At 40.1% G+C, this 23,256-nt stretch overlaps 1 protein-coding gene across 1 annotated transcript; it reads left to right on the plus strand.

Annotated features, from left to right (window-relative positions):
* The first annotated feature begins 8,064 nt into the window (after positions 1-8,064).
* LOC110960203 (inactive dipeptidyl peptidase 10) lies at positions 8,065-21,038 on the plus strand. The gene is made up of 20 exons (XM_022207359.2): positions 8,065-8,860; positions 9,446-9,527; positions 9,998-10,118; positions 10,226-10,380; positions 11,474-11,571; positions 11,762-11,885; positions 12,279-12,320; positions 12,416-12,520; positions 13,186-13,277; positions 14,066-14,113; positions 15,947-16,065; positions 16,181-16,228; positions 17,536-17,634; positions 17,938-18,004; positions 18,150-18,344; positions 18,431-18,485; positions 18,573-18,672; positions 18,780-18,838; positions 19,512-19,584; positions 19,680-21,038. Exons 1-20 carry the CDS (start codon positions 8,763-8,765, stop codon positions 19,895-19,897), a joined length of 1,998 nt encoding a protein of 665 aa, XP_022063051.2. The 5' UTR covers positions 8,065-8,762; the 3' UTR covers positions 19,898-21,038.
* Positions 21,039-23,256: the final 2,218 nt, after the last annotated feature.

The following is a 23,256-nucleotide window of genomic DNA, read 5'->3' on the forward strand; positions in this document are numbered from 1 at the left end:
CCTAAATATAGTGTCAGCCTTTGAGATTAAGATGCACAGTGAGTAGGTGAAACACAATCCATATCAAACCCAATGTTACACAAGGCTTCAGGGCTGCAAAAAAAAAGGCTGAATATTTAATGGTGAGATAATAACAAGACATAAGGGACAGAAAACTTCCACGGCAGCAGAAATGAGATCACTGCAAGTCTTAAATGTTGGGCAGGAGCTCCTGTTTGATGACCAGAGTGGTCCTACTTTTTATGAGCCACTCGCTGAGACACAGTGGAGCCACACGGCCTTGTAATTAGAGAGATTTTTAATTCTGTCATAAATTGAGAGGAATTGTGTTATGAAGCCTCAGGGCGATAAGAACACTGTGGACTGCAGCAATATTTTTGAACTAAATCATGATTTTACACACTACTTCTTGAATTAAGCAAGAATTGAATGCATTGGAATTGTCCAAAGTGGATGATATGTTTGAGGTTTTGGTAAGATAAGGAGGAGTGCAGTTTGCTTCTACCAATAGCGATTTCCAGCGAGGGTTCCAAGTACCTCATGGGGTACTTCTGTAGTGCCAGGGTACTATTTTTATATAAATAGTATGTCGGCAAGATCCGTAAAATGATATGTCAGTCAGCTATGTTGCTGTATGGCATTAATGTAACATACAGCAAAAGTTAGCACATGTGCTTGAATTTTAGATACAAAAACATGCAACTGCATAATCATCTTGTTGCATTATGACAATAATGTAATCTAGCATATATTTAAAAAACAATTATGCAGAAAATGATTTCACGTCGTTAAAAATATACAGAAAGATTAATTACTTAAGATATTCTTTATATTATGGTATTGAATTGCTGCTATCTACAAAAGATGAAGCATTTTGGTGTGAAATTTTTCGTTCAACCAGATGTCCAATACTTGTTTTGCATTTGTAACAGTCTAAACCATTTGAAAGTCGGTTCAGTGAGTTGTATTGATTATTTCCTTCAGCCTCCACAGTAGGGCTCAATGATGTGCAAAAATAATCATATTGTGATCATTTTAACATTGATATGAGTCACATTTGTAGTGGGAGTGGTAATATTTGCATTTTCTTCTCTGAAAAAAAGTAAAAATGAAGATGAGATTTCTTCTGTGGGCTACATCATGTATAATGGTTAGCTCCTGTGATTTGGATGTTGCAAGTGTCCATATTGAGAATTTGGTTATGTTTAGATTTATTCCTCAAACCGAATCAACAGACATCCATGCACTCGTAAAGTGCAGCTTCTCCTGACCAATAAGGTGCCATGTTGAAGTATTGCTGCAACTAACGGCTAACAAGCTCGCTGAAATGGGAATTCAGCTTTTAAAATGATTAGGCTAACTGTTGAAATTGTGAGAGGTCATCTGGCAGGTCTGCGGGTCATCTCATAGCAAAAGAATGAAGAACTGAGCTGACATATTCACAGGAGTTTAGTTTACGTTACTCTGTGAGGTTGCAACTTGCTGTAGTCTGAGTTTAATTTTCTTGTCTTAGCCTCTCTGAAGACCTAAGTAGGTTAATTGTCTTTGATTTGAGTTTTCTCATTGTCAGGGTGAATACACTAAGCGAAATATAAACCAGTGTTCAAATGTTCTTATTTTTTCTTAAGGAAAAAGTAAAAAAAAATGTGTTTTTCTTGAAAAAGCAGTAAAGTTAGCCAGTTGTGCGCAAACAAACCCAGCTTTCTATGTCTTGCTGCACATTCTCTGTCAGGGGCAAAGAAAGACGTTCAGTTTTATTTTATTTAACTGCAACAATCTTTTGAACATGAACACTGATCTCAACATCCCCAGACACAGAGTAAAAAGTGCATTTTCCAAATTTGTACCCTTTGCAACACCATGTCTGCTGCGTTTCAGTCAGCTCCTGTTATATCCCTAAATATATTAGAAAACCATTTTCAGTATTTTTATTTCTAAATGCTTAAACTTTTCTCTTTGAATAAAACAAAACAATATTTTTGACGCCTCCTCTTGAACTTGAAAGTGTTCCTTCATTTGGAACCACATTATTAATTATTAAGATTAGGATGCACCAGTTTGAGGAGGCTGTGGGTATAAGTCTGCCATTGGCTGCGCATTTCAGCTGAATTTCTCCCCCTCAGCAACAACTTCCAGGCTGCAACCTGCCACGCTGAAAATTTCAAGTTTTGCAGAGGATTTGGATCGTGCAGTAAGACAGCCCTGCTAGTTTTTTTCTTTTCTTGTGGATTATCCATTTTAATCACAGTGATTGTCTTTCTGCCTGCAAATACTCCACCAAAACAATTCCACCTGTCACTATATTGAGGGAACTCCAAACCTGCATCCTTCGCTTCGCTCTGCCTAAGACGATTGTGATTGGTATAAAGAAATACAAACAAGCCGGAGTGTTTTTCCCCCTATGGCAGAAAGATAATTAGACGACAGAATGATCTGGCTTGAGACTAAGGATGCACCAACTCCCGCTTCACTCTGACAGGATTGTAAACACTTGCCAGTTTTTCAGATTTCACAAAAATGTTAGAAACAGGCAAACTGGCATCTAAGGTGCCTTATAAAGAAAATGCAATGAGGGAGAAGGAGACAGGAATTGACCCTTGAAGACCTATAGAAGTCAGAGGAAAACAGTAATAAAGCATACATAATTCCAAAGAAGTTGCAATTTGATAAGCAGAAAGAAGAGCTAGACCAAGACTTTTTGCACAGAAGTCGAAATAGAAGTTTCTAATAACCTGGTGACTACTTTAATCTTGCCTTTTTTTTTGCTGCAGGATCTGACCACGACTAAATTCCAAGTGTCTGCAGACAAGAGGTTTGTCCTGTTGGCGTATAACATTCGACCGGTAAGTTTTCTCTAAATGTCAAGTTGGCTAAGATTTATTCCAGACAGCAGCGTCAAGCATTTTGCTCCCAGAAAATATCCAGGGCCATAAATTATCCACTAATATCAAAGAGCAGCTCTTACAGCTCGCAAACCTCCACATGGCTGGCAGGCCACTAGTGGCTGTGGAACGACAGTGACGTGAATTCTGATCAGAGCCTCAAAGAAACAACAGAGAGAAGGAGCAAGAACATGGAGGAGGAGGTTGAGGAGAAAGTGTGTGTGTGTTAATGTGTGTGTGTCTGTGTATGAGCTCATTTCTGCCACTGCAGCAGTCTTTACCTCTGTAACACCGCCCGCTGAACAACTGGGATAACACATGAGGAGCTGAATATTTAAACTGGCTGATGGCTGAAGGTGCAGGGGGGGGGGGGGGGGGTGTTTGAGGAAAGTTTAGAATTGAGTGATCGCTGTGAAGCGGATTGCAGTAAGGTGCAAAAGGGGGAAGGGGAGATCAAGGAGATGGAGAGGTAAAGTTGGAGCTGCAGTAATGAAATCGCCCTGCCAGTTCGGGGGGGAATTTTAACGAGGAGCTGACGGGAATCACAATCGTAAGGTGGGTTCAGATAATCGTTGAGGCAGACAAAACACAGATCTTTTGCTCGCTTTGCCTTTACGCCACGCCGCTCAGTTTCTCCACCCTCCCACCAGCCGTCTCACTCTGTAAATACCCGCAACGTTAATAAATAGTTGACTCTTTCCTCAAAGGGCAGGCAGGCTGGGTAATGTGCAAGTAATCAGCAAGGGAAGAAAACAGAATTAGGATGAAATGAAGGTCCTCAGCACATTTTCACCCACATTTTTATTAAAAATCTGGAAGCAGATTTCGCCGCTCTCTTTCACTCTCATTTGTTCAGCCTTTCAGTCTCCTCTATCTCTCTGGCTTTCCCTCAGAGACCTGCTTTTGCTCTAATCACTGCGTATCATATTTTCTCTGTGTGGGGGAATGAATGAGCCTGTTGCTGTGTTACAGCATTCGTCACACATGGTGCATCCATTCTAACTGAATTATTGAGCGGTTTGCATGTATTCAATCAGGTCTCAGATATCTCTGTAGAAAAAAGGCTCAAATCTTTGCCCAGTTTGTGGGTTGCTTTGGTTCAATTGCACTGTGTCATTAGCATACTTCCTTTGATATCAGCATGAATTGTCCAGTCTCATCTGTATGCTCAGAGTGTGTGCACACTCAAGGACCCAGTGGGAACGCCACCTGGAATCATGTGTTTGTTTAGAAATGGATATTTGTGTGTGTGCACGGCTGGCAATTTGTGTGCGTGGGGGTTATTCCTCCGTTCTCCCATCCGTTCTAGCTGCCTCCTTCTCTCTCCTGCTTCATCATCCTCACTCTCTCTGACTTTTTTCTGTCTATCTCTGGGGGGATTTGTGCTGACTGAGGCAGTTTGCGCCAGGCTCCAGCTTTGCTGTTCAGAAGAGGAGCGACACGCTGCTGAGAGTGGCAGAGAATGCAAGAGAAAAACAGAAAGCAGCGGCGAAAGAGACTCACGATGGAGGGGGTTGAAAAATGGGATATGCACCGTTTGCCCTCAGATACACTGCCCAGTTAAAATCAATCAGAATGATTATCAAAGAATGTCAGAGATGCTGGAAGCGAGAGAGCTGCAGTGGAGAGAGATGGATGAGCAGGCTGTGTGTAAAGTTAAAAGCCTTCCCTGGGTTTTGTATTAGCTTAGGAGGTTTTGTAGGGGGAGTTGTGCCTGGTGGGTGAAAATAAATGGATTTTGATAAGAGGGTATACATAGATGTGAGTTGGGGATTTTGCCACAGAGGAACAAGAGAAAGCAGATTTCCTACAGGGAAATGTCTTTCCTTAAAGCCTGTTTGAATTAAGCAGGTTTGCCTGAGAGTCTGTGTTGTGAGCAAAGCAACAGAGAGAACATATTTCCAAATGAGTGATTGTGAGATAGTTGAGTGGAGGAGGAGGCTCTGGGACTGATGAGCAGAGGCAAACGAGCCAGCGCCTGCCAAGACCGTGTAGTTTAGAGACAAATAAAATGCCAGGGGAGTTGTGTCCGCACTCTGCAGCAAACGCTGATGGGTGCCCGAATCAAGGCAGCGCATTGTGGGGCGGCTAAGAAATGTCTGTGAACAATGTTGAGATGGACGGATGCTATTATCTCTGCACTGTGAGTTTCACATTGTACAATAGATCCTAGTATCTCTACTCATGCAAAGGGTGTTGTAATCTCTATACATATCCTTTGTCACATTATCCCGCTCTACCTTCTGAGTGTTTAATCTGCGTGTTGTGCCCCTACCCCCCCATTTTGGCAGCATGGAGGGGTGGGTAGTAAAAGAGGAGGGGTGACAAGCAGAGCAATCTGCAGGAATTTTATGATACGTTACTGGCAGCCACATTAGAATTCACTCTGCCTCTCCAAGACAAGATGCTCTCACACTGTGTGCCTGTTCATCACGCAGACACACACGAACACACAATAACGTCGGCTCCCATAATGGTAAATCGCAAGCAGAATCATTGGGTTCCTAAACAAATCATAAACAGTGATTGGACAAGGTGCTGACAGCAATGCTGCCCCTCTTCGGTCTCAAAGAGTGATGTTCCCTTTAACTTCTTCTCTCTGCACTGGATAAAAAAAAAACAAGACGGTAAAAAATGAGGAAAATGAGCAGCAAGGGTGCCAGAAAAATACACATTTAAACAGTGGATTACTGTTAGATTCAAATTGTAAAAGAGTAAAAATATAAGCAGAGGTCTAAAAAGTTTTTTTTGCTGATTTAAATGCAGTAAAACTATAAATTTATGGTCAAACATTTTAAAAGCACAAATGTACTAATACTTTATCATTTGAAAAAAAATCTGATTCTTGCTGTGGACAATATTTACAGTGTTGTGGTATGTTTTTTCCATTTTTTTTTATTGTTTGTTTTGTTGGAAAGTAATTTATTCTCTGATTTTTTTTTTGTAGTTTTCCATAACATAAATCTGTAAAATAACATTTTAAGGAATTATTGACCATTTTTTTAATCCTCATTATGCACAATTTTTCTTCAAAAAATGGCAAATATCTATGAATAAAAATGTGGAATTACAACGGTAAATGCTCTAAAAGTAAAAATACAATAAGCTATTTACAGTTTTTGGCCCGTTTTTTACAGTCACCATGTACATTAATATGTTTTTCAGAGATTTTACTAGATATTTGTAATTTAACAAAACAGGAAAATATGTTTATGGCGTTAAAATGCTCAAAAAATAATTTGCAAGCTGTTAAAAAATTCTTTTTCCTCCTTTTTCTACATTTTCCGTTCACGTTTGACCAATTCTTGCCTTCCTCTCCCTGTTCTTGCTGCTCTTTATTCTGCCGTAAAACAGCTCTTTTCCTGTACACACTATTTCCCCGTCATGCTCGGACTTTACACCGCAATCAGATTTCGATTTCATTTAGATAGCCTCGGAATTTATTTCCCCTCCTTTATCCCTGCAGCTTTAACCCTGTGTCACTCTATCATGCATTTTCGAACACAGACAAAGACACTGTAGAAAATCCAATTCACTGCTAAGTGTGCTGTATAGAGGATGTGACATTTAATTTCTTAGGGATTGGTTTTCCAGGGGCTGAAGCTTCAGAGGCCAGTGGCAAATACGCTGCTTCCAACCATTTGCTTGGGATAAAAAAAAAATAAAAAAAAAGGAATGGTAGAAATCAATATATTACCAAGAATTCGTCAGGTAATGCTTTGATCAGTCGCGGTTAACACGATATGCACGCACGCGTTCATCGATTCTGGTCTACTTCAGCATGTAATTGAATTATTCAGAGCTGCTGATGCTTGTGCCAAGGTGCGACACAGCTGCCAGACACAATAGAGCTCATGGGAAGGATATTAGCTGTAATGATGCCATTTAATGCGAATGTCTGTTTAGCTTTTGCACTTTTCTCTCGCATGTTGTGTCTTAGTGTTGGTCTCCTTTATTCAGTCTCCTGTTATTCACTTGTGATCACAGTAATGATGTAATATGGATTGAAACTGCTTCCAGTGGTTTAATGGCTCGTATAAATGAAATCTAGCATGAAGATGTGATTGGCTCTTGTAACAATCCAAGCAAAATTAAAATACTGTCGCTTGATAATCACCACACATACAGATACTTAAAATAAGAGGGAGATCTTGCGTGTAGGTGAAAAGAATCCTGGCAGCCCTGATCATTTATCTGTCAGATTTTGTAAGAATACAACAATAAGCACTTAAAGGGGTGAAGTTTAACTAAATTCATAATTCAATACTGTGCTTAAGTACAGTTTTGAGGTACATTACTTAAGTATTCCTTTTTATTCTAATTTCCACTTCCTCTCCACCACATTTAATTAATAGTTTCAGTTACTGGTTACTTTTAAGATGAAGATTTTACTCTGAGTAACATAGCAAATGTTTCAAATACAATGCATTGTTACACTCAACAAAAATATAAATGCAACACTTGTTTTGCTCCCATTTTTTAGGGAGATGAATCAAAGATCTAAAACTTTCCACATGCACAATATCACCATTCTCTCAGATATTGTTCACAAATCTGTCTAAATCTGTGATAGTGAGCACTTCTCCTTTGCTGAGATAATCCATCCCCACCTCACAGGGTGCCATATCAAGATGCTGATTAGACACCATGAATTAGTGCACAGGTGTGCCTTAGACTGCCACAATAAAAGCCACTCTGAAAGGTGCAGTTTTATCACACAGCACAATGCCACAGATGTGGCAAGATTTGAGGGAGCGTGCAATCGGCATGCTGATAGCAGGAATGTCAACCAGAGCTGTTGCTGGTGTATTGAATGTTTCATTTCTCTACCATAAGCTGTCTCCAAAGGAGTTTCAGAGAATTTGGCAGTACATCCAACCAGCCTCAACAACCGCACACTACGTGTTTATTGTGAGCAGTCTAAGACACACCTGTGCACTAATCATGGTGTCTAATCAGCATCTTGATATGGCACACCTGTGAGGTGGGATGGATTATCTCAGCAAAGGAGAAGTGCTCACTATCACAGATTTAGACAGATTTGTGAACAATATTTGAGAGAAATGGTGATATTTTGTATGTGGAAAAAGTTTTAGATCTTTGAGTTCATCTCATAAAAAATGGGAGCAAAAACAAAAGTGTTGCGTTTATATTTTTGTTGAGGTATATTGTAGATACAACTAGAGTTTTCCAACCTTTTGGCTTCTGGTGTGCTGCTGACTGCAGTGTGTATTCAGGGTCACATTTCAGATTTCTGTGAGTTGTTAGCAGCTCCACTAGAGTGATTTTTTTTTTTTTTTTTTTTTTTTTTTTTTTTTCAATTCAATAAATGTTCGTGATCCAATATCTCAGCAAAACTACCAAAGATTGGAGAAGAGGTCCCAAAACTGAAACAGATCTGTGTATCCGAACGCTCCTTCCTCTCCTATAAATCATCCAACGTCTCTTCAGATTTATCTACCTCTGTTTAGTAAACTTTGAATAATATCGTTCCAGTAACATGCCGCTGATACATGGATGCTTCATTGCTGTAAAATTACACACCAGTCAGAGGCAGCAAAACAGAGCTTTTACTTCAGTATTTCAATATCCTTTTGTTGCTTGTACTAATCTACTAGAGTTTCTTTTCTTTTTGCCATATTCTTTACTTTAAATTGCTCTGTTAGTGCTTTTACTTCAGTAAAGCATCAGACCACTTGACTCGGTGCTTTGCAGTGATTTAGGAAGAGCTTAGGGAATGGAAACACAGCTGCCTGTTGCTTTTGACTTGATAAGGTTGACCGCAGCAGTGTCCTTCACAACATTCTTTCATTTGCATTTACCTATATTTATACATGTGTAGGAGCATGTGTGAGCACTAAACTATGTGTGTTTACAGCTATGTGCGGCACACCTGTGTGCATGATATCCTCTACCTCTTTCAGGTGTTTCTCTCAGTCCTTCACAGCCTCCTATGCTATCTACAATGTGGCTAATGGGTAGGTGGAATCATGAATGCTAATGCATGGGCTGCACTGGGCATGAGCGTTACCAATGCAAGCAGACCTGCGAATTGATAAGCCTCCTCTAAACGTGTGTCTCATTGAGTCAGAACGTCATGTTTCTGTAAGACATGCATTCATTCATCAGTGTTCCTGCCAGGCTCCGTATACCAACGTAAGGTTTGTGCTGTACTTCAGATTTCACTGCTTGAGATTCATATTCAGCATTATAAATGGGACAACTCTTTGGTAGCTGTGGATGATCCCTGTACTTCTGAGGAGTGATTCTGGAAAAGATTTCTGGAAGACCTGCAATATTGATCATTGCTTGCCTTAGAGGGAAATGTTTGCCTGTCCTGAGGAAGATAAAAGTGTGGCTAGACATATGGAAAGAAAAATGTTGCACTCTTGCATGAAGCAACCCCGTTCTCTGTTTCGTTTTCCCTCTCTGCATCTTGCTCTTCTGTCCTCGCAGTGCAGTAGCTCTGTCAAGGGCAGGGCATGGACGGACCTCACAGGGCTTCGAAAGGGACAGACGTCCCTAATGGATGGCTTACGCCTGAGTTTTTGTGTGTGTTCCAGGGATCTGCAGGAGCTTAACCCTCCAGAGAAGGAGAAGGCAGTGATACAGTATGCTTCCTGGGGACCTCAGGGGAACCAGCTGGTACGTGAGGCGCTTACTCATATACCGGATCTATGTGTTATAAGCTGCATCAGCTCAAACTGCCAATATGATAAGCAGATTTTCACACCCCTCATACCGTCTACGTATGAATGTGTCCTCCGTTGGACAGAATTTACATCATGATACCATCAATGGTACCATGTCATTATGAGATGAACTCCAGCCGCAGTGTCTATAGTGTACTATAATGGGGTTGTTTTACACTCATAATATAATTCATCTACCTCCCCTGTAATGTAATTGGCTTTTGCTGCTATGTCAGTGCTCATCTACAGCATATTAACTGGCAAGTAAAGATGTATTGGCTCTCACTCGTGTGTGTGTTGGCCAATGATTCATTCAATCTTGGACGGCTTCCGCTGCTCAAATCCGGCAGCCAGCTCTGAAGTCTGCAACCTTGCTGTCTTTGATAATGGATTGGTGCTGTCTGTCTGTGGTGCTCATGCCAGGCCTATGTGTTTGACGGAGATATCTACTACAAGCCCAGTGTGACCAGCAAATCACTGCGCCTCACATCCACTGACCTGGAGCAGAATGTGATGAACGGGCTCTCTGACTGGACCTACGAAGGTAGGATGCTGTCCAGCTTCACACTGAGGCTAGTTTACAACAACAGTCATGAAAAGAAGAGTTATGCTATGAGTCTGACATGAAAAACCTTCTGTCTTCTACAACAGAGGAGGTGCTCTTGACATATGCAGCCCACTGGTGGTCTATGGATGGCGCCCGGCTTGCTTACCTCAGCATCAATAACTCTGCTACACCTGTGATGGAAATACCTCACTTCCTAGGTGGTCTCTACCCCTCCAATGTGCTCTTCCCCTACCCCAAGGTGACAACTGGTTATAAAACGTTCACCCAAGCAGCTCCGTGATGCTGCACTAACATGCTCACTAGCAGATATGTTTACGGCGTTCGCCATCTTAGCTTAGCATGTTTGCATACTAATGTTTACCACTTGAAATGATGGAAATGTCTTTAGTTTTGTAAATGTTGAATGAAATTATAATGATGACCTCTACATGAAAAATTATCAGAAAATCTAATTTATTACAATTCATCTAGATGTGGACATTTATTTTCCTCCAAAAACAAGTCTTCACCCTCAAACATGGCTGTTTCAAAGTGAGGACCGACCAAAATGTCCTCACTTTGATAGTTAAATGCAGAAAATGGTCCTCACAATGTAGCAAGTACAACACACACACACACACACACACACACACACACCAGCTCCTTTATTTCAAACTACCAATTAGATACTTATAGACATTATAGCGTCAGCAGCTCCTCCTCCTGCCATCAGGTAGAGCTGATCTTTCCTCTTCATCATGTGCAGAGTTTTGTTCATTTATTTTTGTGCAAAAAAGTTTTATAGTCATTGAAGTATTGCAGTTTTGATTGAGTACTAGATTTTATCTTAAATAGATTAAATTAACATTTCCCTGTCATTCTACACCTTTACAATAATAAGGGAAAGTATGTTTATAGAAATGTTGGAAAATTTCTAAAAGTGAAATCTCCCATTTGCAAAAAAAATATTTGGACCATAAATTTTGTATTTTGTACAAACTCATTTAGCTACCTAAACTGCCCAACTCTAGTTTTGCAATGCCTGTAGAGATTTCCTCAAGAAGAGTCAAATCTGTAGTGGCTGTTAAAGGACTTGGTGTGGATTGAAAATGTGCAAATTTTGTTAATTTACAATTAAATCTGCATCACAGTAAAGTGTACTAAAAGTGAACCATCTGAATGGTTTCTGAAGTGACTGTATGTCAGCCTGAACCAAGGCGGAGGAGAACTGACTGATAAACCCTCTTTGCCGCCCCTACACTCTTGCTGCGAGCATGGCTAAAAAGATTTGCGAGGACTTTATAAGTTTAGGAGTTTATTTGACCATTTTTTTCCCTTCTGCATCTGCTCAGGCGGGCTCAAGTATCCCATCAGTCACTCTGCTTGTGGTGAATCTGTACGGTCCGGCTCACACTCTGGAGATGATGCCTCCCGACTCCCTCAGGGCCAGGTAGTACATCTTAGTAAATGTGAAAACAGAATAAACCTTTAAGGATTCAGGCACCACCTGTCAGAAATGATTACACACGTGCAAATTTCAGTCCCCTTCACTGCTTCTTCCTCTTCAGTTTTTTTTTTTATGCTTTTGCATCACTTTCCAATACTTTCCCCGTGTATCATTTTCTGCATCGCCTCTTCAGAGACAGCTACATCTCCATGGTGACTTGGATCAGCAGCACTCGGCTCGCGGTTCGTTGGCTGAACCGAGCTCAGAACCAATCAGTGCTCTGCGTGTGCGAGGCCACCACAGGGGCATGCTCAGAGGTGAGCGGACATCGCTTGTTCCACATTAGTAATCTGTGCGGCCTCTGCTGCAGTATACAGCTTTAATAGAATTTGTGCTTCATTTACACAGTGTTGGGAGTTAGGATTGATTTCCTTAAGCTCCCAAATCTCTGCTGGCTGGATTAATATTTAAGGTCATTTGCTGCATGAGAAGAATTTTCAGTGATGTACTGCAGCATTTTATTGCTGTGGCCCCTCTGTGAAGGCTTGCAGATTACAGTTCAGTGTTACTGCTATTTTTAATAATTAATAAACATGAAAAGTGATCTTTGTACAAGGCTATTTAAATTCGTTTTCGATGTTGATGTAAAATGTTTTGCAAGTGGTGTGACTAATAATTTCCTCTATGCTGTTTGAAATTGAAATCAACAGAAACACAAAATGACCATGGACATAATGCAAAACCAACGGCAGGTATGTTTCGCTTGCATTTTACCATCTCTGTACACCCATTTTTTCATGATCTATATTTATTTGTCATTACTGACTTTCTTTTGACTCTTCTACAGGACGTGCCACTGTTTTCAGCAGACGGCTCTGTTTTTTACACAATCTTGCCGGCAAAACAAGGCGCTCGGGGAGAGTTTCACCATGTTGCTGGTCTTACAGCTCAGGTCAGTTTTTGGACGGTTAACTTCTGACGAAAGTGGCTGTTGTTCAGGGGTGGAGGATATAAAAAAAAACTGTGATTAAAGATCTCAGCAGCACAGAGGATGAAGTCTGCTTTTCCCACGCTATCTCCACCGTTTTAATTAGCAAAGCAATTTGATTGCATTTATTTCCTCCATAATTATACAAACAATTGCTAAAACACATTTTTCTCTCAGGAGTCATTTCTCTGATTAGCATGTTCTTGGTCCTTTGCTGTTCACATTTTTGAAGAAATTAATTTCACCAACATATTCATCCTAAGCGGGGCAATTACAAATGTTTACTGGTGCTTTTTTTAATAAAAAACTATGCAGAAGGGAATGAAATCTGTTTATTTTCTCCTTTTAATTTAGAATTAAAGGCATGTGTTGGGTAGTGAAGGCCCATGTCTTTGTGTTCATGTATGTTGCTTGAACTCTCCTGTCTCTCCCCGACTTCAGTCCCAACATCAAGAATAAACGTAGTAATTCAAAAGCGCTTTTTCTGAATCATCGCTGTCTTTATTCGGTTTAACTTTTTGAACCTATCTTTATTTCCCTCTGACACAAACTTGCTGTATCGCTGCGCCTATTTTTACTCTGTGTCTGTGACTGCTTCTACATTTCTCTTCATCTCTGTTTCTCTGCAGCCTGCCATCCCCTCCGTCCCTCCTCGCTTCTTGACATCAGGGAGCTGGGACGTCACCTCGCTCTGCGCTCTAGACGAGAAGGCTGGAAAAATGTATGTGAGAGCCACAGTGTGTGGAGCCGACTTAAATAACCCTTTATCAGCTCTCAGCCTCTTACTGTGAAGACACGACTGACAGCAGGGGTGGAGTTGAACATTGGCCATCATTAAAATGATCAGCTCTTGAGAGTAAGGTCTAGATGTGTCAACTGCTGGAGAGCGAAGTCCTTCATTAGATCAGAACAATAGAGATAGGATTGTAATTAAAAATCACTTTAAAGAAGCTATTTTAACATGTCGCATTAACCTCAGTTAAAGGGCCAAAGGAAATCACTTTGAATGTGAAGAGAACAAATGATTACTTGGACTTGACCAGAGCAGATTATTACCTAAATCTGTCTTTATCCTGCTGGGGGCAAAACCCCCACATGAAACGATTTACTGGGGTGTGACCACCGCAGACTAGCAGGCAAAGTCAATTGCAAATCTAGTCAGTTATTTTCAGTCTCAGAGTCCTTGGGGTGATGCTGCTTTTTGCCTCCAGACAAGTAATTCTATCTTAAAGTATTTATGCAGCGTTGGATAGTCAACATGACTGATACCACGAGGCACATCGAACGGACTGAATTTACCATCACTGATGCTGCTTCAGGAAGTAAAAGTGATCCCAGGCTGATTTTTATTAACATGCTGAAGTATGTAAATCAGTGAAGATGGATTCTTGTCATGAATAATTGATACCCAGAATAATTAGGATGAAGTTAAGACACACAAATATGATGTGCGGTGCTCTAAGCAGCGAGTAATTGACTGTGTATGTGGTTTGTTTCTCTCGTCCTCAGTTATTTCCTGAGCACAGAAGAATCCAGACAGAGCAGACATCTCTACAGGTACGACCCCTCCCTGTGAAAAATCACCCTGATCTTGTAAGTCATTTTAGCATTTAATGGCTCCAGTGGACATGTATCGCAGCGATCCGTATTTCAGTTCCTTCTTGTCAAAATGAGCATTTGAGATTTGCACAATGACAGTCTTCCTGCCCACAGCTGTCACATCAGATATCAAGCACATCATTCTTTCTTTCAGATTTATGATGCGCAAATATCTGCAGTGCGTTTGTGACAATGACATAATTCTGTCATTGATATCCACAATTGCATTTCTACGCCCAGTCGTGGATATGTGACTGGTGGTGTTACTTGTCACAGTGTGTTTTAGACAACTGACAGATATCTGAAATTGCTTTTTTCACTTGGAATACCTGACCATAAAAATAAGTCTAGCAACAACTGAGCTGTAGATGTCTGAAAGGGGAGTGTTTTCTCTAAGAATTTGACTGAAATGTTTGAAACTGTGAATATCCGAAACTGAGAACAACAAGAATGGAGGAATGGAAGTGAAGAATCAGATATCTGCAGTAGCTATAAAATGTTTTAAACAGTCACATTTATTGTTTGTTTGGGGTTTTTTTTGGCTATTGCTTAAAATGTCTTTTCTCTTCACTATTCATCTCTTATTTTGTCTTATTTAATTTTCTTGTTTTGATGCGTTAAGTCTATTTTTAAGATCCAGTGTTTTGTCAGTCTCTATGAGATGGATTTAATTTGTTTGAAAAGTCCAAAATAAGTCAAGTTGGATTAAATACCTGTCTGATACTTCCTAAATCTTTTAAATATGTATGTTTTTAATTTTGGTTAGTACTATCAAAGTTGTATATATATGTATGTATATGTGTGTGTGTGTGTGTGTGTGTGTGTGTATATATATATATATATATATATATATAGAAATGCAACTTCTGTTCGCATGCAATGTAATTGTGATAGCTTTAGTTGCTGTTTTAGTGAGTAAGAATATAGTTTTTACAAGGGAAGAGGCTAATTTAAGTGGCTAAAATGCAGTCACATCTAGCATATGTCATCATTGTGGCATCAATATACAGCTGATATTGATGGAAATGTCATTATTGTTGCAGAAACGTCATAAACTAACGGACTCCGTTTATTTTTCATCTGAAGATAGTACTGAATGAGACATCAAGATATGACCAAAGTTATTACAATTCATGTTATTGTTGTCAAGGTATTCTACTTAAATCCAATAATGTGTAGCTCATTGTGGAATATTAGGAGAAATATCAGTCGGATGCATCATCTTGGGGCCATGCATGTCTGTTAATTCTAAAAAGCAATCAGAAGAGTAGCTGCACTCAGGAATGCATTGATATGTGAATCCTAATCGGGCCAAGAGCTCAGTTATGACAGAAAAATCACATCTCGGTGGACGAGGTCTCTGTGTGTTGCTGGAGCTGAGTCACTTGAGACTGATGGTCTCGACTGTAATAAACACACTTGTCTGTTCCCTCATCAGCCTTCTGGCTTTCATATCTTTTTATTAGCTTACATAGCTTTAGGCTTCAGGAGATAGCTCACGATGAAGGGAGATGGTTTGTTTAAACCTGGTCTGCGATTAGTTCTGTATGAAATTTGTAAGCAGCGGAGTGTAGAGGGACATTTAGAAACTCAACGCCTAACAGAGCAATCTATGTAATGACTTTAATGTCTAACCTTATTGAACCCCATTTGTTTCTGAAAACTCAACTGCTTGAATAGTCTGTCTCAGGAAACTATCATTTGACCTGCTCCTGAAGCAAATCAAGCTGCTTTAGACCGACCTGTTTCTTTTAAGTGTAGCCAATAACCCCCTTTTCTTGTATTTCTAAGTGTGGACATGGATGGAGTGTTTCAGCGCCAGTGCGTCTCCTGTAACCTCGTAGACGGATGTCGCTTCTTTAAAGCTATTTTCAGCCCCAATCAAACCCACTTCACTCTCTACTGCCTTGGTAAATCTCACAGACAGACACACAGCCATGCATTCAGACTTGTGGAATAAATGTGAAAGCTTCACATTACTCCGACAGTTGGTTTTATAATGTTGTCATTTGAAAAATTCCCCAGGCCCAGGAATCCCTAAAGTGACAGTTCACAGTACAAAGGACCCCTCCAGTGAGTGTTACATCTGCTTGTCTGACTAATGGTATAATAATACACACACATACACACACACTCACCCGGTTTCTGCAGTTTCCCCTGACAGCCTGCAGAGAGCAATCCATTCAAGTCGACCAGAAAGTAGATACTTGTGAACACTGCCCTCTGTCTGTGGCTCTCAGTTAGAGCGATTTTACTTGGAGATGGTGAGGATTTGATCCACAAGCTGATGCTCTGCTGCAGGGGTGTCAAACATGCAGCACGCGGGCCAAAACTGTCCCACCAGACGGTCCGATGTGGGATGTCTTTGTCAAGTGTAAAAATTACAGAGAAGGCATTAACTCCAGATTGTAACTTTGTGAAACTATAAATTTTAAATAATTTCTAGACCATGACAAGTTGTTTAAAATACTGTATTGCTCATTGTTCTTTTGTCATTTTGTCTCATTTTTGTAATATTTTGTCTTGTTTTTGTTGTTTTTTGTCTGACATTTGTCGTTTGTCATGTTTTTGTTATTTTGTTTCTAATTTTTGTCATTTTGTATTTCCTTTTTGTCTCACTTGTGTTTTTTTTTGTCATTTTGTGTTTAGCTTTATTCGTCGTTTTGCGTATCGTTGGTGTTGTTTTTTGTCTTGCTTGTCTTGTTTGTCTACTTTTTTGTTGTTTTGTTTCTCGCTTTTGTCATTTTTGGTCTTGTTTGTGTAATTTTTTTGCCTCATTTGTCAGTTGTTCATTTTTTTGTTGCTTTGTAACTTTTGTCTAATTTTTTGTCTCTTTTTTTGTTTTATTTCATGTCGTTTGTCTTGTCTTTGTTTCTCGCTTTTGACGTTTTATGTCTCATTTTTGTAATATTTTTTTATATTTTTGTGGATTATTGTCTTTTTTTTTTTTGTCTGACTTTTGTTGTTTTGATCATAAAGTAAAATACTATATCATACAGTTCCGGATACCTGTGACTGAATGTTTTATTCGTTTATAGAAACCCTGATCTATAAGTTGTAATGTGTAAATGATAAACTGAGCCATAATGTTGCTGAAACTGAATTTATTTTTCTTAAGGAATTTCAGGTTGTTCATAATGCTTTGTAAAAACATAGCTTCTTAAATTTACCTTTATTGCACTAAAGCAAAGGAAAAAATTAGAGTTGTGGTTATTTATTTATAGATTATTGTGCTCTGATTTTTCTGGTCGGGCCTACTTGAGATCAAATTGGGCTGAATGTGGCCCTTGAACTAAAATGAGTTTGACACCCCTGCTCTACTGTCTCTCTCTTGAAGTTCAGAATTAAAATATAACACAGTGGTGTTTTGTTTCTTGCAGGATATGTGGTCTTGGAGGACAACAACCTTATGTCTAAAGCTCTGGAGGATAAAAGTCTCCCTGAGACTCTCTTCAGGACGCTCCCAGCAGACAACCACGGTACAACAAAGAGAAAAAATTTCTGTATGCTTTTACTTTGCTAGATAGCATTCATCCAGATCATCTTGTATCAGCAGTCACAATGGAGCACTGATTACCAAATATCTCTGTCTGGGCTCCAGTTAAGTATTAACCAAAGCAGTAGTTTCTTGTACTTAGTGCTGAGATAGTAATTGTAAATCACAGTGAAAGATAATTCTCTCTGTGGATCACGGGTTCAAATGTATGTCAGGCAGAGTGTCTAAATGTAGTAGTAGGTCTGACCCATATATGCACAGTTCAAGCCCTGTTTACTTTTCTTAGACCTGCACCTGAAGCTATCTCTACCTCAGGGTTACGAGGCCAACCTGCACCCTCTCCTCATAATTGTGTAAGTGTCATTGAACGAGCACACTGAGCAGCCATGAGCTCATTAGTCATCTGGTTTGCAACCTATGATCCTCTCACCTTTCCTGTACTCCTCGATCTTAACAACTATCACCACACGAGCTGATCCTGTTTGTCTTGTCTCTCAGTGACGGCATTCCTGGCAGCCAGTCTGTGACGGAGGAATTTGCCCTCGACTGGCCTCAGGTCCTCTCCAGCACACACAGCGTGGCCTTGGCCTGGGTGGACGGCAGGAGTGGGGTCGGCCGTGGACAGAAGATCACCGCTGTGGATCCACGCAAGCTCGGCTCACTGAGAGTCAAAGATTATCTGGGTGTTGTCGAGTCAGTGCAGTTATGCAGCAATATAGGGCCATACAACTGAAATGAGAGAATAAAGCCTGTTAATTGAAAAATTGATGTTTCCACAGGCTGTTGATGCAGCTGCCATATATTGATGATCGCCGGATGGCCCTCTATGGAAAGGTTGCAGCACTTTTTTTTTAAATTTAAAAGCACAATTCTTCCCAGAGCTGAGGCACACTTTAATGCTTTTTTTATATCTTGTTACAGGCATTTGGTGGTTATTTGACTCTAAAAATGTTAGCTGCAACAGATAAGTTGTTTCAGTGCACGGCCGCTGTGGCACCAATAACTGACTTCAGGCTTTACAGTGAGTTGAGATCATGCCATAAAATATTCATTAAATGAGGGTATAAAAATTGTGTCCAAACTCGGAGGCAGTTTGTGCATTAAAACAAATTATCCCACTGTTTTCAGGTGCTGCCTTCTCAGAGAGGTATCTCGGCCTTCCAGCAAAGGAGGAACACGCTTACTCGGTGAGGTTCTGAAGCTGGAGAACTTAGCAGGGTCCACTGTCAGTGCCAACGTGACTCTGTTAGACATACAACTGAGCCTTTACGAATTTTATCTTTTTTTTTATTGAAGAGCATAACAGGAAGATCTTATGTATGTTTTCCTTATTAGGAGAGAAATTTGTGCTGATATGTAGATAAATGTAAAGTTTACTTTCCTAATTCTTTCTGGAGATCACATGATAATGTCTCTCAAGCAATATAGCAGAGTAACAAGTAATTAATCTGAGAAGTAGCGTAACAAATTACTTTCGGGAGGGAGCAAATAAGTAAAGTAATGCATTGTTTTTTTTTTAAAAGAAGTAACAAATGATGTTGATAAATTGCTTTTGAGCAACGACTCCAACACTGGATGTCTCTTGATGTAATTTAACACCAAGCAAGTCTCCAAGATTACCTTGAATTTGTCTTTAGTGGACCCATCTGCCATCTATGATATGTCTGAGGCAACCAAGGTATTAGAAGCAACCTCCCATTATAACACAACTTTATTCAACATTATGACAAGCATCCAAGAAGATCATAAAATGTAATCAAAACCTCATTTAAGGTGTAACGTATTGTTGCAATAGCCTGCAATAATTTTAGCTAGGTGAACCCTTTAAACCACTCATAGTGTGATGTTAAATGTCTTCAGACTGCATCGGTGCTGGAGGAGGTTAACAAGCTGAAAGAAGAGAACTTTCTTATTCTACACGGAACTGCAGATGGTAAGATTTTGTTCAGTTTGATTAGGATTATATTTTGTGTTCATTTCTCTTAAATAATACATATGTTTGTGTACCTGCGTGTGTTTCGACCAAAGCGAGGGTACATTTCCAGCACAGTGCTGAGCTCCTGAGCCGACTGGTGAAGGTGGAGGCCAATTACTCTCTCCAGCTGTACCCAGACGAGGGCCACATCCTGAGAGAGCCCCGCAGCATCCAGCACTTCCAGCGGACTGTGGTCAACTACCTCCAAACCTGCCTGAAGCACAGCGCCGTCCAAGATCTCGTAGAGGACGAAGAGGAGGAAGAAGACTGAGCCCCGAGGTTCCCCTTCCCTTCTTCTGGAAGGACTCTCTTAGGACTGTAGGCCATCTTATGCATTACCTTGAGTCGGATAACCAGGCACAAGAGCACAGGAGTGGGGACCAAACACATCATATCACTTCCTACAACTTCTGGAAAAATATATGTACTGTATAACGTGTTGCACACAATTATTTCTGCTGTTTTATCGTACGTTTGAGGCCCTGTTTGTTTACAGAATTCACATGACATGATGTGAACTAGACGGCTACTGATTCTGCCAAAAGTTTACGATTTTAAAACATGCATGTCGTAATGGCTGCATGACGTGGATTAGTTTACATTGCATTTTGTGTGTTTTGCAGGTTTTCAATATCGCCTATAGGGGTCAAAAATGCAAAATGTGCCAAAAGCCGGGAACACACTTGCAGACTGTAAAAAATACTTAACTGATGTTTTGATAAGACTTGGGCCTCATGTGTTTAATGATTGCAGAAAATGCTTGATGTTTTCCATACAGATTTAATGAATAAACCAGAACCACCTTCAGAATGAGGCAGATTCAAGTCTTATGAAACCAAACCATTTTGGACAGCTCTGATGGAACAGATTCAAATGCCAAACTCGAAGATACGATGAAGACTGTCTCTATTGGTTAATGGCCTGTGCATACCTTCATAATCATATAGATGCAGTGGTGAAATTGGAGTTTGTGTCTTTTTTTACAGTGTGTTCCCGGCTAAAATAAAGTTAAATGAAGCATAAGGATCATTCTAAATGTGCCAAATACTTTTTGTGGACTTTATCCACTGGTTTTATTTGCATTGTGTGATCAAGAATGAATATGCAACTCAGACTATTTACCACAAGCTCCAATTCAAGAATGAACATCTCCATAGTTGTCTGTGTACTGTATTTGAAAGTGCACAGTGTTTCTGTTTTGATACATCTTGACATTTTCTTGTGTATTGCAGAATTAAATTATTTCTTTGGACAAACTGTTGAGCCATTATGTTACAGTTTAGCAAGCTAGTGGGCCAGCCATCAAACTATCAAGCATGCATGCAGTTGGTTTGAAAAGAATGCCACTGACTCCAACTAGCTACTTCTTTTTCCAGCAATCCCTGAAAATAAAGTTTGAACATCTTGTTATACGCCGAGAAATTATTTTTTATACTTCCATAACCACCAGTGGTGTAGTTGAACACAGCCATTTGGAGAGATGATGAAAAAACTATCATGCTAGCACTTTCACATCACTTATTGTTCTATATTAAGGGTTTTTTAAAGTCTGAAACCGTTTGCCTCCCCACTTGCAACACTTAAAAAAGTGACCCCTTAGTTTACTTGCTTAATTTTGCTTCTTTCTTGGATACCAACAGGATTGTGTTAATATTTGATCAAATCGGCACTCCACAACTGAGCCTAGAGCCAACTGAGCCTAATATTGTTGTTTGACATAATTCAGACTACACAAGATCATTAAAAAAAAAAAAATCTTCCTCAGGCATCTCTTTCCTGAGGCATTTATGATTTTCTGACTGTGGGGAAAGCTAGAATTCTCCAAAGCTACTGCACCTCTATAACCAAAGACACTCAACAAAAATATGAATGCAACACTTTTGTTTTTGCTCCCATTTTTTATGAGATGAACTCAAAGATCTAAAACTTTCTCCACATACACAATATCACCATTTCTCTCAAATATTGTTCACAAATCTGTCTAAATCTGTGATAGTGAGCACTTCTCCTTTGCGGAGATAATCCATCCCACCTCACAGGTGTGCCATATCAAGATGCTGATTAGACACCATGATTAGTGCACAGGTGTGCCTTAGACTGCCCACAATAACAGGCCACTCTGAAAGGTACAGTTTTGTCACAGCACAATGCCACAGATGTGGCAAGATTTGAGGGAGCGTGCAATTGGCATGCTGGCAGCAGGAATGTCAACCAGAGCTGTTGCTGGTGTATTGAATGTTCATTTCTCTACCATAAGCTGTCTCCAAAGATGTTGCAGGTTTCAGCAAGTCAAATTTAAGACTTTTTAAGACCTTTTTAATGCCATCTTGAATGAAATTTAAGACTGAAATTTTAAAAAAAATCCTATCAATACAAGCGATGGTTAGGGATCCCGCTGTACTAGAACCTCAATGACAATCATTCAAGTTTACTTGTCAGTTTATTAAACAAACTGATAATCAATACAAAACACTGCTTTGCCAACGAGACTTGGCGTGAGTAAAAGCACATTGCATTTGGTCAAACACATGAAATGACAAGTGCAATAACAGTACTATATGTCAACGACAAAACACTGAACATGTTAGAGTTGAATTTGTAAATACATTTATCATAATCAAGCCTTAGAGCATGAACTGTGTGTGCATAGTGTTTTACATGACTATTTTTATAGAATACCACTCACTCACTTCTATCTGCACATATCCCTCTCTCTCTCTCCCTAGTCTCCACATCCCAGTATATTTCCACTCTTCCAGCTTAGCACACCCCCTTGTGTAACTCGAGCTATTTCTTTTTCTTTTTTTTTTTTTTTTTGTCTGCAAGTCCGCTCAAAAATGACACCAACCACTCATGGTGCCATTGCTTAAGCTTCATGTGCAATTTTTTTTCTTCTTTGTGACTGTGACCATCACCTGCCCTCATGGCAAATTAACCTATCATGTTTATTTCAAGCTGTTTCCTACATTATGCCATTGAGGGCTGTGCACACCCAATGAAACATAAAACAAACACAGGACAGACAGAAAGGTGAGGCATAGACAGTGTTCTAAGAGAAAAGGTGCATTTTATTTGTTTGTACTCTTTAATTCACACCTTAAAACCATTTACAAATCTAAAACCCTTCACAAACACCTAATACGACAAAGTCCCAACTGGATCAATCATGAAGATGTCAGGAGGCCACAAGAAGGATAGATAAAGCAGAGTGAGATCCACAGACACTAACCCAGCAACCTCCACTGACTCAGCAACTGGAGGAACACACTCTATTGCAGCCCGGTCTCACGGGGATTCGTGAAACTGTCACGTCAGTTTTTGTTTCGGTTTCGTGCGCACCAACACGATGTCGTCATGTTTTTCGTGCCGCTCACCACGAGCGAAACCCGCTGTGGTAATCACATCTGAAAGTGGTTTATACCGGCGGATTCATGACGATCTAAGCTGTCCATCGGCGTTTGCGGCCGCCGCTGCAGCCGCCGCTTCGGCCGCCGGACATTCTTTAAATTCCTATGCAAATTCGGCGGATTCATGACAATTTAAGCTGTCCATCGGCGTTTGCGGCCGCCGCCGCGGCCGCCAGACATCCGGCTGCAGCAGACGCCGATGGACAGCTTAAATCGTCATGAA

This window comes from Acanthochromis polyacanthus, chromosome 6, assembly GCF_021347895.1.
Source record: "Acanthochromis polyacanthus isolate Apoly-LR-REF ecotype Palm Island chromosome 6, KAUST_Apoly_ChrSc, whole genome shotgun sequence".
Lineage (NCBI taxonomy): Eukaryota > Metazoa > Chordata > Actinopteri > Pomacentridae > Acanthochromis > Acanthochromis polyacanthus.